Source organism: Sturnus vulgaris, chromosome 3 (genome assembly GCF_052056855.1).
Source record: "Sturnus vulgaris isolate bStuVul1 chromosome 3, bStuVul1.hap1, whole genome shotgun sequence".
NCBI lineage: Eukaryota > Metazoa > Chordata > Aves > Passeriformes > Sturnidae > Sturnus > Sturnus vulgaris.
In genome coordinates, this window is record NC_142245.1 from 38,483,054 (window position 1) to 38,502,336 (window position 19,283).

Here is a 19,283-nt window from a genome sequence, read left to right on the forward strand (position 1 = left end):
GGCAAAGTCCTGCAGGCAGCAGGAATAGCCCCGTGCTATATCAGCGCGCCTGGATGCCCGGGGTACAGAAAGCGACCCTGCAGAGGCTGGCCTGAGGTGCTGGGCTCAGGCTGTGCCAGCAAAGGCCAGCTGGGTTTGTGAGCCCGCACCGAGCCCTAGAGAGGGAACTTCAGCCAGCAGCCTGAGGGAAGGGATTCCTCACTCTCCTCAGCTCTCCTGAGGGCACTTCAGGATTGCCACAGCCACTTCTGGCCTTGCTGCTAGAGGACAGACAGGAGTGGGCCCAGCCTTGGAGGTGCAGGGCCACCAAGCTGCTGGGGGGCTGCGCCATGGGGTGTGTGAGGAAGGCGAAGAAGTATTTTCATCCTGGAGAGGAGAGAGTGAAGGATGGGATCTCATTGCTGTCTACAGTTAGCCAGTTCTGAAAAGCTGAGGGGAAAAAGGATCCAGAGTCATCCTGGAGGAGCAGCAGCAGGTGAAGGACAAAAGGCAAGGACACAAAGTGTAACAAGAGAAGTTAAGGCTAGATATGAGGAGAAATTACTCCTCCACTGAGGTATTCAGATGCAGAGACAGGGCACCAGAGAGGATGTGGGATTTTCATCCTTGGGGGCATTTCAAATTTGACAGGAACAAGGCACTGAGCAATCTGACATACCTGAACCTGTTCTGAGCAGGTATTGGGATGAGCTCACCTCCAGGTGTCCCTTGCAACCTGTTTGTCACTTGGCTTATTCCAGGTGCACCCATGATTTGCAGCAGCAAAAGCTGCTGCCGAAACATAAAGGACAAGTCCGGTTTTAAATTTTCTACAGAAATGAATGCTATGTTTTAGTTCAGATACCTAGATTTCATTTTCCTCCTTGTTGGTAAAAGAGTCCTGGATAAAGGCTTCTCCTTCATAGGAATTTGACAGCTTGGGTGAATGAGAGTGCAAAGCCTAAGGAGTTTTGAGTGGGGGGAAAGTGAGCAGGAGAGCAGTATGGAAAGAAGAAATCACACGTGAAAGAGGAAGGTGAATCACTGACGTATTATGCAGTATGCTCAGTATTTTGCCACTTGGCATTTTCAACAAAAGCATGTACTTTGCTAAGGACTATTCGTGCTTCCACGAGTGGCAGAGCAGTGGCAGGGAGATTGTCACCAGGATTTTATTTGCTTCCAGTCTAGAAAGATTGATATTCATCCTTCTGTTACTTTGTTCTGTCTCTCAGAAGCCTCTAGTTAGAGATTCTTTTCTGCTCTGCTGTCTCTGTTATTAAGCTTCCAAAGAAAAGACATTAGTGGAAGGCTTTATAAACAAAAGAGAGGATTATAAGAGTAGGAGGAACAAAAATGAAACACAGCTTTCTTGCTTTTATATGTTAACAACTTATGTTTCCAGGCAAGTACATAGTAAAAGAAGCATTTACACTGCATAAAATCCACAATAAAGCTGTGAGTTTCCTAAATCAGAATGTTGTTAAATCAAAAATTTGTAATGTGCCTAAGTAGTGACTCACATATGTTCCTTCAGTTATTGACTGATGTTTATGAATCTATTGCCCATGGCAAAAGGCAGGCGGAACACTCCCAAGACCTCCACATCTGGGGAGTCAACAGTCGTTCAAAATGAAATATTTATTAAGTTCTTCCCCATAAACAGTTACCTCTGATTATCCAGCCAGCTTCTAGAGCTGATGATTACTACCTCTTGGTGCTAACTTGCTTCCATTTTGTTGTTTTCTGCTGCAAGCCCTGAGTAGGGTGCAGCCTGCCTGCCTCTCCTTCAACACAGTGCTTCAACTCTGAGACTGCACGTACCCGGCTGTCCTTTCTGCTGCAACTTCTGTGACTTCCCTGGCTTCAGGACATGAGTTTGGATTTGAACAACCACATTGCTATCAGGCTGTGTCATGGATGGCATTGGATGGAAATATTTCAGAATGTGAAGGGGCACCATTAGTGCCTTCTGCCATGAACCGTTGTCACTTTACCATCATTATTCAGACAGTGTTTCTCACTCTGAGGTGCCATGTGAAGCTTGACTGGTGACCAATCTAGGGTGGTCAAAACTTCTATGCAGAGTAGCGTTTTAGGTGTGCATAGCCACTCTCCAAACCATTTTCATTCAAACAGCACGTAGGAAATCTTTAGCATGTGGTTGATTTGTCATGATAGATTTCATAATTATTTTGTGTCCTTGGACACTCACCCTCAGCTGTGCCCTTTTGTCAAGGAACTGGCATATCAAACCACAGAGCTGAAGGTAATAATACCACACCCTGCAACAAAATTAATTAAGTTACAAGGTCAGAGGTTTTTTTTTAATTTTAGTGGGGAAATGATATAAAGCTTTCTGAAGAGAAAGCATATGGTAAAGGACTCTAGTCTTTTAACCATACTATTTCATACTGTTGTATGAAAAGTTTAAAGTTGTTAGAGTGAGGAGAACTGATCCCTCTCTCTGCTCCAACATGTGATAAAAGTACTGGGAGTGTGTGGGATCCGTAACAGTGCCCAAGACGGAGCTGATACCCTGTTGGCTTTCTCCCAGATCATTGTATTTCATTCCAAAATTTAAAGATCAGACCCAAGAGGAAAAAAAAACAACCTCTGGGAACCACCTCCAGCTGACAAGTTCAAGTATCAAAAATAGTTGTGTAAATTGTCTAATATTAGATAATGTTAAACTTCACAGAAGGGAAATGTCACCTCCAAGAACACACTGGGAATCATGGATGATCTGCTTGGCTCCTTGGGTGCTGAAAGATTGCTGCATGAGCTCCCAACCCCCAGAGTCTGATTGTCCTGTGCTTTTTGGACACAAGAGGTGCTGGGGGGAAAGAACTTCATAAAGGAATATTAACTAGATTTGTGAATAGCAGCTGCCCCTTAGAGGAGTTTCACTAAGCTTTCCACTTCTTTCCTTTCTTCTCTATCTACTGGATTGGAGCAGGAGAGGAAAGGTCCCAGTGCAGTGGTTCTGGTCTACTGTCCTGAGACACGGGGTGGTTGTCAGAGGCTGGATAAGCTGAGTGTCTCAAACCAGTGCTGGAGTGTGGGTGGTTGAAGATGGGTCAGGCCTTGCTTCTGGTGAGACAGTGTCCTGCCCCCAGCCCCCCAGCCTGGCTGAGCTGTCAATCAATCAATCAATCAATCACTAGAGGCCATAATAACCCAGCTCCTGAGTCTTGCCAGGTGTAGACAGGAAAGGATTAAAAGAAAGATTTAGTCTGGGGAACCGCTGAAGGGTTTGGTTAAGTTGAAAAGGCTTATGGTCTGAAATCATGACCCTGAAAATGATATGCTGAGGAGATTAGAATGAATGTTATTTTATCTTTGACTCCCACCCCTGAGGCTATCCAGATCATTTTAGTTAGTAGAATTGCAGTGTATGTTGTTTCCCATAGTGTCCAATGACCTTTTCTCTCTCTGTGAGTACAGGTTCTGGGAATCTCCCTGAAACCAGCTTGGTGGGAGGAATAAAGGTGATGATTTGGGACATGTGTATTTGTTTGGGTCATAGGGATACCTAGACATGGAAGATAGTGGAGTCCAAAAGGCAAGGTGGCCTAAATTGAATTTGCCAAGCTTTGTTTGGAACTCAATTTAGAAGTCCAACAAGTATCACAAGAAGTTGTGTAACATAAGGTCTCACTGGTTTAAAGGTTTCTAGGTGAAATGGACTAAGGAAATGCTATGTACTAAATTAATGCTAAGTAGTGAGTGCTATGATCAGTGGTTTTATGTTGAATATGGTGTAATATTTAATCCTTTTGCCAAAGTCCCTTTATTTTCTGTTTTGCCAGTCAGCTTTTGTGTGATTTTTTACCTCTTGAGAGTATCTAGTTGGGATTTCTCTTGGTGCCAACTAGTGTAAAGGAACCTTCAATTTAATTCCTGGATTTTGGTATTTGGAGTGTAACAGGGGTGAAGTAGGAGCCTTACAGCTGCTGTCACATGCAACCATGGCAGACTCACACAGGTACAACACAGTTACTCTGACAGACTGTAGCAATTGGTCAGCTCAGCTCTTGCTTTGCGATAGCTACTTACACTCAGGCAGTAGTGGTATTTATTAAGGATTCCTATGAATTATTTCATAATTTTAAAAACCAGTCATAAAGCCATACTTGGAATGTTGTTTCTGACACAGGAACTGCTTTCCAGCAAAATTAGCCTGCACCCATATTCAGTGGGAAGCCACTGCATTTTTGATCCAAGAAAGAAAACCAGGAATTTGGACAAATCGAGGCTTTGATGTCTGGGTATAGTCCAGTCTCCAAGAGGTGATTCCATATTGAACAAATCTGTCCTTGTCTTGGCAGACCAGAGGTCCTCCAACTTCAGGCTAGGGAGGAGAAGAGAATATAAAGTAACTTCTCCAGTAATAGGGACACTAGGCATGCAAACAGCAAAATACAGGTGGGAATAATTTTGTATCTCCAAAGGCTTTAAAATGTGACTGACACAAGGACTGTAGAGAGAGATAGTGCTTTATTAGACTTCCTGGAATTAAAAAATTGGGGGGTGGGGAGAGAATCCCTTGTCACTAAGCATCCAGGCTGTGCTCTTGGTCTGAAGATCCACCAGTCATGGATGTGAGTACATCCCCAGATCACTGTGAGGTCAATTACACACACAAAAATGGAACCTTCCTCATTTTCCATATCCCCGATCTACTTGATCTGGACAAAAATAATTTAATTGTTTTAATGCTGTTAAAATATTAACCTTAAAATGCAGTCATAGCAGGATATGAATACCTATGTCTGATGATTTTTGACTCTATCAGTGAATGCACTGCCCACAGTCTCTACGTCCAGGCAGTGTATTACAGACTTTGCTTCAGCTGAGTGGGATATTCACAGCATTGGGCTAATATGAGTAAGGTATTACCTTTCATAATTGTCCTGCTATTCTGGGTGACTGTGTGAGTTAAGAAAAAATATTGTGTATACTTCAATTCTTAGGCTTCATGCAGAAAGGTTGAGCTTCTGAAACAATTTCTGAGCCTTGAAATTCCAAATTATGTGCATTTACCTGCTTATAGTCAAAGTTAGATTATTCTTACCGCACAGTTTTCTATGCTTCTCAGAGTAAATTCACCACAAAAATAATGTTTTTTAACACTTCCATTCATAAATTCGGGGTGATTATATATTCATATCAAGGAACTTCAGGCTAAACATTTCCTGTAACATATTGCAAATGTCTGGAAAGACTTCAGGTTATTTTGCTAAACTGGTATCAGTAAGCACTTTCATGGGAGAAGCATGTATCAGCAGTCCATTAGACTGAAAGAGCAACTTTTGTTTCCAACTGACATTGCTATAGGTACTTTTTTTCTGATGCATGTAAGAAGAGCATGTAATTCAATTTAGTAATGTGTCTTTTGTTCAACCATGCCACCTTGCTTTGCAAAATAAGTAACTCATGCAAAGCTCCACTATACTTTAAGAAATGTCATGCCACTTTGACCAATGTGGACTATTAATTAAGGAAGTAACAAAACAGGACAGAGCAAAACCTCATTTATCTAATATTGCAAAACAAAGCTGCTTATGAGCAATACATGCTAAGGTCGCCCTCCTGAAAGCAAAATGCACAACACAAGTAAAATTCTTACAGTAATAATAGTCACATATTTCAATAACACACAGCTAGAGTAATACTAGAAATGTCTGTTTTCCTCTTGTTCAACTAAAAGAAAAAGACATCCTTCAGAATGCACTGTAAAATGACATAGGCTACAGGACATATACTAACTAAAGTGCACTTGCTGCAATATGCAGCACTACGGATCTGAAAGCTACAGGAGGGATGTAACTGTTACATTGCAGCCCTAGTCAGCACCCTGGCTTTGGCTTAGATAGAGTTAATTTTCTTCTTAGTACCTGGTACAGTGCCGTGTTTTAGGTTTAATATCAGAATAATGATTTTAACACACTGATATTTTGGTTTTTGTTGCTAAGTACTGCTTACTCTAACTCAAGGAGTTTTCAGTTTGCCCTTCTCTGTCAGTGAGGAGGTGCACAAGAAGCTGGGCAGAAGCACGGCCAGGACAGCTGACCTGGCCTGGCCACAGGGATATTCCATCCCATAGAGCAACATGCTTATCACATACATGGAGCCACTAATTGCTGCTCAGGGACCAGCTGGGCATTGGTCAGCAATTGTATTGTGCATCACTTTTTTTCCTTGGGTTTTATCCCTCTCTCATGTTTTCATTACAATTATTATTATTGTTGCCACTATTATTATTATTATAGTTACTGTACGTAATTTTGTTTCAATTATTAAACCATTCTTATCTCATGAGTTTTACTTTTTAAAAATTCTCCTCCCCACCAAAGAAGGGATGGGGGAATGAATGAGCAGCTGCATGGTACTTAGTTTCTGGCTGTGGTTAAACCATGACACTCAAGAATAATTTTGATAGGTTGCTATTTCCTTTACCCACAGATTCTACAGGAGGTGATGCCTATAGCCAGCTGTTACCAGATGTGGTGGGTTTAGTCTGGCCAATGTTTTGTTCCATCATTCCAGGGGAGCATTCGGTGCAGGCTCTTGTGTGTGATCATCACACCTCTTGAGATTGCAGTACTCCCAAATCGTGTTGGGGTCAGTGGTGAAACACCACGGGCTGCTGTCACCGTCTGGGTTTCTGCAATAGTTGTCTCTCAAATCCCTGCATAAATAAAGTCAACAGTTGTGCTGCATAAGACTGAAAGTAAGCATAGGAATATCTTGACAAAAAGATGTACTAGGTACATCTGCTATGTACAAATAAATAGATTAATTGTTGGTTTTACTTATGGCCAGATATCCTATTACCAGCAAACACATCTGTGGTTGTGATGTTAGTGAAGAGTTGTATTTCACATACGCACTGGAGTATTGTTTCCTTATGCATAAGGAAACAATTCAACTACTGGCTTATACTTTGGCTGTAATATTACAATGTACATTTCAACTGCCCCATATGGCAATTATTTTAATTTACAAGTAGGTATGTGTAAGCATACACAATTGTGACAATGTGTGAATTAGTAATACATATGCAGGAAGATTCATACTATTGGGGGGAACTTAGGCTTTTCCAGAATTTTTTTAAATGTCAAAAGGTTCCTTTTCATGTTCAGAAGAATGGCAAACAAATGCTTATGCAGTTGATCCCCTCTTACACCCCCAAATCCCTATTTCTACTGACTTAATTGAGACCACTCTTATGTCTGTGCTTGATGGGGCATGGGGGAGTAGAATTTATCTTTTCAATAATTTTCAGAGTTGCAGTATTTCCCCATCCTGAATCACAGCACAGTCTCAGAATGAAAAAGAACTGAAATGCTTTTTCTCTGAATATGACAGAAGACATGAATTCCACATTTTCCCAGCTTGATTTTAATTTTTAGAAATGCTTTTGAAAGTTATCACCCCCTCTGAAGATGTTCCAGTTTTTTGATGCCAAAATATAACTGAAAATTTCAAATTATTTAGGGTGACAGTATAAAAAGGGCAAAACATTAGAAAAGTATCAACCTTCTTGCTTATAATCCACTAAGCATGATGGATTTTCTCACAATTGCTCCTGTAATTGTAACCCTGTTGCTCTCCTGGCCTTACTAAAAACTGGCACATTAGTGATTTTAATTAGCCTGTCACTGGTCCAGTCATTCCTGGTCCAGTTATGTTAATCCGAAGAAGGTAAATCAAGGGGAAATTTCAGTATATGCAATTCTGGGTGCCCAATTCCAACTGCAAAGAACACTTGGTATTTCTAAGCATGACATATCTGACTGCGTGTTTTGTATCATAAATTCTGTGTCCTCCCCAGATTAAATCACTGGAAAGGCCATAAGAAAAGGTCTCAAATTCATAAACAAAACACATATTTCAGTAGATGCCTTGTCTCTGGGTAAAAGTCTCCTGGTGTTGGTTGCAGAAGATCAGATTTAAGAGTAAGGGACATAGCTGTATTTTACTCAGAATTTAGATAACAAGAAAATACAATTCTCACAAATGAGACTAACAGAAAACATTTCTGTATCTTAGAAAAGTCCTCTTTTATCAATATATTCCCTAGCAGTGTTTTAAAGCATAGCTGTGCAAAGATGATACAACCAGCAATAGTTATTGCCAGAGAAAGCCAGAAAAAGTGAGGTAAACGTACGCGTCTGGGAATCTGTCCGGGGTTTTTATATGCATGTGTGGGAACATGGAGCTCCAGGCCTGGCACTTCTTTCCCGATACAGTGACAGAAGCTGTGCCACGATAACTCTGGCCTTTGCCTCGGTAGCACTCCTCTGCTAGGGGGACTTGTACAGGCACATCTGCAGCGAACAACAGAAACTGGTCTTTGGCATTGTAATTTTAATGTTCTTACTGAGCAGGCACAAGAAAGCCTCAAAGACACACGATGATAAAAAAGAATGACTCGTTTATGCAGACAGTATCCAGTGAAGTCATCACACCTGCAGCAGAAGAGCATTTCCAAAGATACTGAGAAAACTCACAGTTTTAACATCTTATGTTAGATGTTTTTCAGTGCAGAGTTCACCAGTTAGTTTCATTTTGGCATGAGTGAATGTATCAGAATTAAAGATAAGACAGTTCTCATGCAAAGTCCTCAAAGACCAGATACTGGTGATTTTGCCCATAATATTTCTCAAACACACATTATGTTAAACTTCAGTCTCTCTATTATCCTTTTGATTGTGCTAAGACTTTCTTGTTAATTTTGTGCTTAAATGAATGAATGTTTCAATGTGATTTTTAATTACATTGAAGGCTCTTGTCCTCTCGTTTGTGGCTAACTTCCAAAAGTAGGAGTTAATTTTATTTAGCAATTTTTCATCTCTTTAAACCTTTTCATTTTTCAATGAACTTGCTATAATTGGCCTACCTTTGAAAAGAAAGGAATATAAAAACATAAATATCTTTGATCCTGTAATTCTTCTGTCGAGTCAGCTCGTGATTTGCATCCTTCACTGTATTTCCCTAACAGCTGAAAGCTTAATATTTTAAATTTTAATTTTATTTTTTGGAGATTTTTCAACATGCCAGGCAGACAAACATTAGGAGTGACAAAGTGACTGAAAAAAAAGATTTAATACATTTACAATATGAAACAATAAATATTTCACTGTTTTGAAGTCCTTATCTCAAGTACAGTCCACTATTCATACCGGCAATCCCTTGTTCTGTCCTGTCACAGGGAGGAATTGTGCAATATTCCCATCTAAGGCTGCTGTTGGTGGTGTAGCACCAAGGCTTCTTCTCTCCATCAGGGTTTCTACAGTAGTTTTCCTCTAAGCCCCTTAAAACAGGAAACAGGAGCACTGGCTTTAAACCACTCATAGAAATCCAGAAGAGTTGTGTGCATGACTATTAACAACTACTGTATACAGAATTCAACTCAGTGGTGTATTCATTATTTTTGGAGATTAATTAACTCATGCACCACTCCTCTGGGACTAATCAATGATCTTTGACTTCAGAGTCTAAATGCTCAAGTTATAGAAAGAACTTTTCCAATGCTTACTCTTTCTGCCCTTGTTGAGGTCAAGATGCAGCAGTAAGAGCTGACTTCTAAACAGAAGGCACTGATATCCCCGAGATTATAGTAAGAGCCAGGCAAGGCTGGATGTGACAGACTGGAAGTGTGTGCATAGGAATACTAATGCACGCTGCTCTCTGCCCTGTGAGACTGGACAGGGTTTCACCTCCCTAGGAAAACTTGCAGGATCAAACTACAGAGCTATAAGCCAGGTCAGTCACAGCTATTCCTGCACATCAGTAATGCTCTGCAAACCCAGCTCCTCTGGCCTTGGAGCACAAGGATGTATTGGAGTATGTTGTCCTCGGAGCATCACTCTTCAGAAGAGTAATTCATTGAATATGTGCCAAAACACAGCCAAGGGATTTTTAACATAAAAGTAGTGAAGTACTTATAGCTCTGCTGTGGGATATGGAGGAGACAGGTGAGAAAAATATATGAGAATAAACAGGGAGGCCGAAAAAAATGAAGAGCATGACCTAACAGAAGTAATGAGCACTGACAAACATCGAGAATTACAACTTAAAACATAAATGAGGAAAACCTGTCCTCCTCTTGCCTCTGCATCTGAATTGATAGGGAACAACTATTTGGTATTTGTTAAAATAATGAAGCTCAGCATACTTGCAGGGATATCTGTCAGGAATCCAGCCATGTTTGTGAGGAAACTGTGTGTTCCAGTGTTGACAGGAATTTCCTGATTCAGTGATGGCTATCCTTCCTCGATAGTCTTCACCCTTCCCTGAAAGACACTGCAAGTCTAGGCCAGAGACTGGTGGGGGTGTATCTGTAACAGGAAAAGAAAAAAAAAAGAAAAGGGGAGAAAAATACTGCTAAGTAGTGCTTTCAAAAGTATATAAATGCCTTTGTTTCTGTAATGTTGAAGATGCTTTTTTTTTCTTTCAGCAGAGGTTACGCTGTTTAAAAGCCATGTCAAAATCAAAGAGGACATTTTTATGGGCCTCCAGACTGCCAGATGGATGTCCTGTGTCTGCCCTTTTACAGCAGCCAGTAAATAACCTTGCTTGGTTGAGCCAGACTCTGTGCCTACTGTCCCCTGAGAGCAGAACAGGAAAGGCAGTAAGTACTCTTGTACAGTCTTGTAAACCTAAGTGAGATGGAGTACAGTAATACAATACACACAGGTAGTGTGGGAGGGCAGAAAGGACCAAGAAGAAATTGTGAGAGAAAGCAGAGCAGCCTTTGGAGCTGAGCCTCTGGAGCCAGTGAATTGGGGAAGAGGGACAGAAGGAATAGTGAAAAAAAGAAAGCAAGTGAAATGGTCTGCCATATGGGGAACAGCAAAGAAAATAAGAGTAATGATCAGAGGCACAGAGCCTGCAAAAAGCAAATGGAATATGAATTTACAGCACATACCTATAATATACAGAATTTCCCAAGGACATGAGTATGACCTTAAAAGGCTGTATATTCCTTGAACTTTAAGTTTTAAGCACAGGATGGAAATGCTATGGCAACTGTCACAATTTATCATATGAAAGTCTATAAATAGTTATTCTGACATCTGTAATTAAGCATGCTGAAGAGAACTACATCTAGCAAACACACACCACTGCTCAGGGCACTGGCAAGTGTAGATACATAAGAAAGCAATCTCTAGAGAGAAAAAACACACAAATTTTTTTCTTGAAGTGCAATCCACTTCTACAATTGAGAATGCTACCTCTTATTTCAGTGCCTTGGAAATATCCAGATTTAGTGTGCTCAGCTTAATGGGTTAAGCTAGCTTGCTGATAAGTCAGGTTTTTCTCCTGAGGCCTGAACTTGTTTCTCAGGATTCATCCCTTTCTAAGAAAAAGGCAGTGCTGTCTGTGCAGATAAGTCCCAGGTAAAATATCATAGTATGGCCATATGGTATTTGAGATGATTTCCAAAGTTAGCAGATCAGCAGTAACCTACCACCTGATTCAAGCTTAATGTCTTGCCTCTCAGTAAGTTGAAGAGCAAAGTGCTTAAAGGCAAATTATGTTTTCCCATAGCATCTTTGGCTGTATCGTACTTTGTGACACCTTCATCCTCACTGATCATACGTGATTTTACATAATAAAAGTTTAATTAGTGATTCTGCTTATTAATATGCACTGCTTCACAGGGATACCTCTAGGTTCCTCAGAACTGTGGTTTCTTGTCTTTCCCCTCCCTATATAATTTTAATGAGCTACTCTGATGTGATCTCAGGAAATCAAACTCACTGCAACGAGGAATGTTGCAGTATTCCCAGCGTTTATTCGGGTTGGTAGTGAAACACCAGGGCCGAAGTTCACCATCAGGATTGCGGCAATAATTCATCTTCAGATCCTTGTCTGGATAGCTGTACATTGAAAATGAAGGAGAAACTTGTGAGTCAGCAGCAGCCATGTGCAGCAGTGAGGCTGTCTGCAGGCAGGATCTCCCAGGCTCTGTGGGAATGAGTTCAGTGCTGAGTGTCACTCACTGTTTCAGGATAAATCCATGCATATGAGGCTCTTGGACATCCCAGCGTTGGCACTCAAGTCCAGACTCTGTTCTGGAAACTTCTCCATGGTAATCCTCGCCGTTACACTGCATGCACTCCCCTGTGGGTCCTAGGCAGAAGTGAAACAAAGCCAGGAATGCACCAGCCTATTCATGGAAGATTTTGCTGAAAGGATAAGTGAGGTTTGCTCCAGCTACCAATGAAAGGAATTCAGAAAACCGTGTATTACAGCCTGGCCAAATTAAAAATGCTTCAGGAATATGTTTCATTTGCAGGGAGGAATTTTTCATGTATCTGTATATACTGTTAGCAATGGGAGTTCACTGTGTTACACAGCACTTGGGTCAGTCTTTACTCCTGTTACAATTAAATAATAAATTACTGGTGTAAGAGCAATATAGTCCTTATCCAGATCATTGCAGTTCTCTGCCAGTAGAGTCAAAAGTAACAACACAGATGAAGATAAAGCGAACAATATCAGCAGATGATGAAAAATATTTATTTCTTCCATATTTACAAAATAACTTTGATAACTCAAGCCAATTAGGAAAACAACCTCTCTGTTGAGAACTTCTTAAATTCTAATTTGAAAAAAATCTGTAGAAATAAAGCACAAAAAAAGTAGCAGGAATAATAATACCTACTTGAACATCCCTTCTCTGAAAAGCAAATATACCTTCTCCAGTGTGAGTGACCTGGTCCTCACACTCTGGGATGGCACAGTAATCAAATCTCATAGCAGGATCTGTTGTGTAGCACCAGGGTCCCCCTTCATCTTCGTCAGGGTTTCTACAGTAATTTTCTTCCAACCCCGCATTGGGGTATTTTTCAGGTGTATAACTGTAAAAGTATTAAAACTCTATTTTAATGCCAGTACTTTAGTGGCACAGAAGGGAAATGTCCAACTCGCTCAGCTAGCTGTGGATTTTATTCATTCACAGTAAAAATGAGAGATACAGGTTTCCCACTGTAAGCCATAAATGAAAACTGCAAAATTATTCCTAACTTTAATTATTAGTAGCTTTCTCCCTAGCCCAAATTGCCAGTAAGAAGTGAGTTTACAGCCTGTAAGGACAATGACAGTGTCAAAGGAAAATTATTGTCTTTAATACATGCATCCAGTTGATCTGGCTCTGCCATGTGTTTGTCTTAATGAAACTACTTTTAAAATTGTGTATTTCTAGAGACTGTTCACCAAACATAACTAGGTCTCACAGAGATCTGAAGCAAGTGATGCTAGGCTTCTTCCTACAGTAATCTTCCCAGAGAAGACTAAATTACTTTTAAATTCCTCTGGAAAAGGGTATCTGAGTGTTTTTAATTAGAATAACAATATTTTTTAAATTTTTTTTAATAGAACTTCAACGTAGATCAGAGGAAACAGGACCTCTGCTTCCCCACTTGCTTCCTTCAGTGAGCCCAATGGCAGCCAGCCCTGAAAAGACTACCTAGCCAAATGCAATTGGCCCTTGGATACTTTTCTCAATTTTCTTTTTTTTTTTTTTTTTTTTTTTTAACTATCTGTATGGCAAGTAGGGTGGCCTAGATTTGGACAGATATCACTTCATACAGAGGAGACTAATTATGACCCCACTGTTACCAACAGCAAAAATCTTCACCATGTTTAAAGAAGAGCATTTAATCTGCTTTAGACACCCCACATTTAGACACACCTTCTCTAGCTGCCAATGTGTCCTTTCCTTATCTAGATCATTGCAGTTCTCTGCTAGTAGAGTAAAAAGTAACAAGACAGATGAAGATAAAGCTGCTTTTAAAAATCACCTGACAGGATTTTATACATATACATATATATATATATATATTTGCACTGTAAATCTGTGTGTATATATATGAAGATGAGGAAACTTGGAAAAGGTTCAAAACAACAAAAAGAAATATAAATACAGACATACTTTGGTTTGTGGGGTATTTTTTCTGCCCACTTCTGACATGGAATACCCCTCTGAGTCTTGGCTTCTGTTCCTCTGTAGTCTGTCCCAATCCCTCTTTTACACTGCATAAGGTAAACTGAAATGGAATCAAATTTCTTAATTCAGTGATGTTAAAACATTAATTTTCTGGTACTGGGAACCTGCAGATATAACTGAAGCTCATCTGTACATGATGAACCATGTTTTACTTATTCTTTGAACCTCTTGTGCCTGCAAATATTCTCTAAAGTATTTTAAAAGAAATTAGTTACAGCTACTAGGAGAAGAAAAGAGAAAAAATTCTAAAATCTAAATCTAAAGAGAAAAAATTCTGAAGCATTGTTATAAAGCTGTAAAATCAAGTCACGGGAACAGCTGTATCAAGTTTTTGATATGCAAAAATTGCATGCTTATACTATCATAATACCCGGTTAAACCGGAGTGTCTTTCACCAGCAGCTGGAGCTTCTTGCAAAGGCATTGTTCATAAGCACATTTGCAGTGTGGGTGTCATCCTTAAAGCTTTCTCTTTAAGCCAGGAAATACTTAGTTATCAAAATACACTTGTCAAATAAGTGGCCCCCAGACCTTTGATTCATCTTAGCTTCGGGCTCTCCCAGGCATTTTTCCAGTGGGATTCCAAGACAGAGAATGCAAATCATGTTGATGGTTCTTTTATTGGCAACATGCACTGAAAAATGTCCAGTTATTGATGGCAATGGTCTTGACTTCCCCTTCCCATTCCCCTTTCTTGTTTGCACAAGAAGAATCTTCCCAAAACTCAAAATATAAAATGGAGCAAGGACAGGAGACCAATCTGCTAGGAAAAAATTGGTTCCTCCTAAATTATTTTTGCCTGTCTAAATAATAAAGCTGGACACATCTGACACCTGGGAAGAGGAGGTGAAAACTATATAACTGAGTCTGGAAGGAAGACAACAAGTAACTTCCCAGTTCAAATGGCACATGGAGACCACTATGGAATGTGATCTCGGCCTTGATATTTGATCCTTCTTGAACAGCATTTTTAGTAATGTGGCTTCTTCCTGTTTGGCCCCCAAATTCTCTATTAGTTTTCTGCCCTATACAAGAATTCACTCCAGCACTGCAGCAGAAAACAGAAGGATGCCATTAGAATGGGTTTGATGAATAAATATGTAACATACTTAAAAATATACATGTATAAGTATGTATGTAACACACGTATAAATATGTATACATACTTATCTTCTCATAAAGAACTGCGTCTGTGCTGGTGAATGCCACTGCCGTTTTAGCATTTTCTGCCAGTGTTAAACACTGTAGCTTTTTCCTGGTGAATAGGAAAGCCCTGTTGAAATTGAGAAGGAAGTAATATTGACATAGGAAGCAATATTTTAAATACAATTCAAACGATTCAACTCATAATTATTTTTCTATAAATTATTAATTTGCTTGCACTGTCTTATATTCATTCTTACCTTTCAGATACTGAATTCAATATTTTAGACACTAAGAGGTTAGCATTATTTACTACTCTTAAGTGGCTTACTTATTAATGATATATGACTATATTAATAAATTATTGTGTGGGGAACTAGAAACTGCATTGGCAAAACATTATCAAAAACATCCTAGCTGCTCAGCTAAGTGTCTGTTCCTACAATGAATTAGAAACCTTGCACTCTTGTGAAACAAAGCAGCTAAAGAGGCTCAAGCATTTCTTCTTGTAATGTTGGATAAGAACAGGAACCTGAACATTTACTATAAGATGAGTAGTACGTTGTAAATCCACTCTTTACTTGATCTTGTGGTAATTTGTGGGTGGAGATAAGTCAAAAAGGCATGGGAGGCACTGCTGTAGGCAGAGCTGCAGCAGAACGGGGATGTTGGTTCTGAGTAAAGCTAGGAACATATCATTGATATGCAGACACCCACAATGGCACAGTTTTAAGATTCATGAGGAATTACCTGCAGGTAAAATTTCTTTCAGCTTCACATTTGTCTGCACATTCTTTTTCATTATTTGTCTTGTAAAACTGTTTGTTTCGAGTAAATATCCAAACACCATCTGTTCTTAAATAGGCATCCAGTATATCTCCTTTCACTAGAATGGAGGAAAGGAATCAGACATTACAAATGAGAATTCTGCAGTTAAGATCTCTGGGTTTGAGTCCCATTTTCCATGTAGCTCGGACAGGTGAAGACAATTTATTTTGCATAATTCTGTGTAAAAGAAGATAAACTCTGAGATAATTTTTGTCTCCTGACAGAATCACACCTGAATGACTGCAGCATGTCATGGGAAAAAAAGGGGAAGAAGAAAGATGTAGAGGCAGTTCTGATTAGAGTTATGCATGAGTTTGAAGCTAAAAGCAAAAAATATGAAACAAGAGTGAGGGGGAACAGAGAGAGAGACTAAGCTGTGTCAACACCAACCAGAGAAAGATAAAGGAAGTGATACCCATAGCAAGGTTTTGAAGGTGCATGAATTAGGTGGATGGGAGATTATGACCTGTCATGCGGATTGTGCAATCCCCTCAGCTTCATTGGTTACTGCCTAGTTGTTTGTCCCAAGATGTCCTGCTCTAGAGTAAGAAACCTCAATCACAAAGTTACTATATAGCCTTTTACAATGCCCATCATTGTTTTATTGTAATGGGTTGAGCAGATTTAGTAATGCAATTGTCAGGCTACATCTCTGTTGCAACAAATTAACCCAAGATTTTAAATTAGTAAATCAGCTAGTATTGTTAGATGTGAAAGGTACATATGCATAAGATTTATATTATGTACCTGCTAAAACATCTAACACACCTCTAAAATACTGTTGCTCACAATGGAGTTTACCATCTAATTGATTTTTTTTCTTTTTATGTCTATAAAGAGTCTATGTTTCTGTTCCTAATTTCCACAAGAGTTTGTTTCCATCTTCAGCATCAGGTTACAATGTTGCACAAGTGATATGGTTTAATTATTTCATTTTTTCAATCTAGATTATTATTGACAGATGCAGGAAGTTCATAATTTTGTACAGCGTGCTCACAGGTGATGTTGTGAATCTTTCATTTATGCACTCATATTAGGGCTGAATTCATTGCAACATCACTCCAGTGTTACTAATTCCCATGACATATGGGCCATTCATCACCTACCTCCATATGACACACATTCACATAAAATAAGGGATATTTGGGCCACTAACGAAAGTAAAGTTATTAATTGCCTGAGGGCATTTTCTGTGTCTCTTTGCAGAATTGGCTCAATGCTATAAAACCCGCATGTCTTAAGAAATCCCTGACACTGAGGCTTCCCATATCTAGTCCTACTGTTACAGCAGGACTGTGCAGGGCACCAAGAGCCTAGCCTCCTAATTTCTCCTGATGGATTCAGTAAACAAGTGCTTCCTTTCCTGAATTTTTTCCTAAATTAACTGAGGCCACTGTTCCAGGGGACTAGAAAAAGCAAATACTCCTGTCCAAACTTTATTTACTTATCTTAAAACTGTGTTTCAAAGAGCTCTACGTTAGATACTATACCTTTTCAGTGACTATAAGAAAAAATTATTACAGTTGGATTAAGGATGAATACATGAGAATCTGGATGACATGCATAAGCTAAAAGACAAAACAGATTGGCAGAACCTTAGAAAAGGTGATACTGGTTGCCTGAAAAATACTGCAAAGTGTAAACTTAGGAAAAGAATATAAAAGATTTGAAATGCATCAGGGAATATATTAGTCTGACTAAAATCTACATAAACCCAGGTATTGCACAGGATAATTGAACAGGATACTCATATACATGTGAACAAACAAATTTATTGATTTCCATAAGCATCTTCCCAGATTTGACCAGTACTAACCCAGAAGACATAAAAATTGGCTTTAAGGCAGTTGTGGACCATCACTTTTGAGCAAGTCAGCTAGAGCTGATAACAATGAACAAATAAAACCCCCCACTTTCTTAGTTGTTTTTTATAACCTGGTACAATCATACAATGATGTCCCTGGTATTCTGACCTTAAGTGTCTGAACTACTAAAAACTCAAAAAAATGTGCTGAACTGTACTGATATGTATTTATCAGTACTTTAAAAAAGTAATTTAAGTGCCATGCAATTATATTAATTTCAAAGTACAAGAGAGTATCTAATTGAAATCTGATTGAAATATGTACTACACATGGAATATTTATTTATGGAATTTGTAGATAACCTAGAAATCCATATCAATAGAACACCTATCTTCTTTCAGAGTTGTAAGAAAGAATTCTGGACATATTCCTGGAAAAGGTGATCTAGGTTACTGGGGAGTAAATTTTTACCTGTTGCCCTCAGGACAACAAGGGAGAACATTTTATTGTGTTTGACAACAGAAAATGTGAAATTGCTGGAATATAAAGGAGCCTGTTAATTTTTCATTTTGTTTTAAATATTCAATTTCAAAGCTTTAAAACTCCTATCATAAAGGATGAAAATCAGTATCACTGTGCTTAACAATGCTTGGCAGTAAACACAGCTTTATGTTTAGCATTTGATCCAAAGCCTGCTGAAATTAGAGATAACTTCTCACTGGCTGCTATGGGTTTTGTACAAGCCTTTGACAGGCTGCTTCCCAACGGTGCCACAGTCTCTGGACATGGGAAACATTTGCCTGGGGCCATTAGTTGCCCATGCAGACACCAAGGCTGCTGCTCTTCTGGTGTTGCTAATGAACACAACCCTGGGGCAACCCCAGCTCTCGATTTACTCAACAGCATATCTTTCTGACAGCAAGGCCCAAATCCATCATTGTCCAAGAAAACGAGTGACACATTGACTTAGGGATCTCCCTTCACCACATGGAACTTGTTAATGTGTGGCCCCAGTCTCACCTAGACAAGCAGAAGGCAAAGGACTCTTACCTGAGCTGAGCAAGAAAAGAAAGAGAAAGGCAGCTTTGCTAATCCCCATTTTGACCCAGCTGGTGGGTGCTGGAAGTTGTGTATGTTGGTGCACAAAGTTTTATTGACTCACACTGGAGTGAGGCAGCATCAAAAAAGCAAGGCAGGAGGATTAAGTTAATCATTCTCCCGTGCTGTTCACCCCTTGCCATGATATGGCTATGAAAACAACCTTGAATTGAATGGATTACCAAATCAGGCTCAATAATTTCTACTGAGTACTGGGAAATGTGAAGGCACTTCTTTTGTGGGACATGTGTTTGGGTTTTTTTTTCCCTCAGATTTCTTTGCATCACTTTGTTAAGGTAAAGATGAGGATTGCAGTAGTGGAAAGTATGGGACAAGACAATCTATACACCTAATTCCATATAGTCCTAGGTATTCCGCTTTAGGTCTCAATAGTATTTCCAGTCA

The 19,283-nt window shown here is 39.5% G+C and overlaps 1 protein-coding gene across 1 annotated transcript; it reads right to left on the reverse strand.

Annotated features, from left to right (window-relative positions):
* Window positions 1–6,412: 6,412 nt before the first annotated feature.
* LOC106853001 (plasminogen-like) lies at window positions 6,413–18,953 on the reverse strand. The gene is given in 12 exon segments (XM_014876035.2): window positions 6,413–6,537; window positions 6,540–6,673; window positions 8,156–8,315; window positions 9,171–9,301; window positions 10,166–10,328; window positions 11,755–11,873; window positions 11,997–12,126; window positions 12,694–12,857; window positions 13,931–14,045; window positions 15,171–15,277; window positions 15,898–16,033; window positions 18,831–18,953. Coding segments are annotated over 12 exon segments (1,479 nt in total). The 5' UTR covers window positions 18,880–18,953; the 3' UTR covers window positions 6,413–6,466.
* Between the last annotated feature and the right edge of the window lie 330 nt (window positions 18,954–19,283).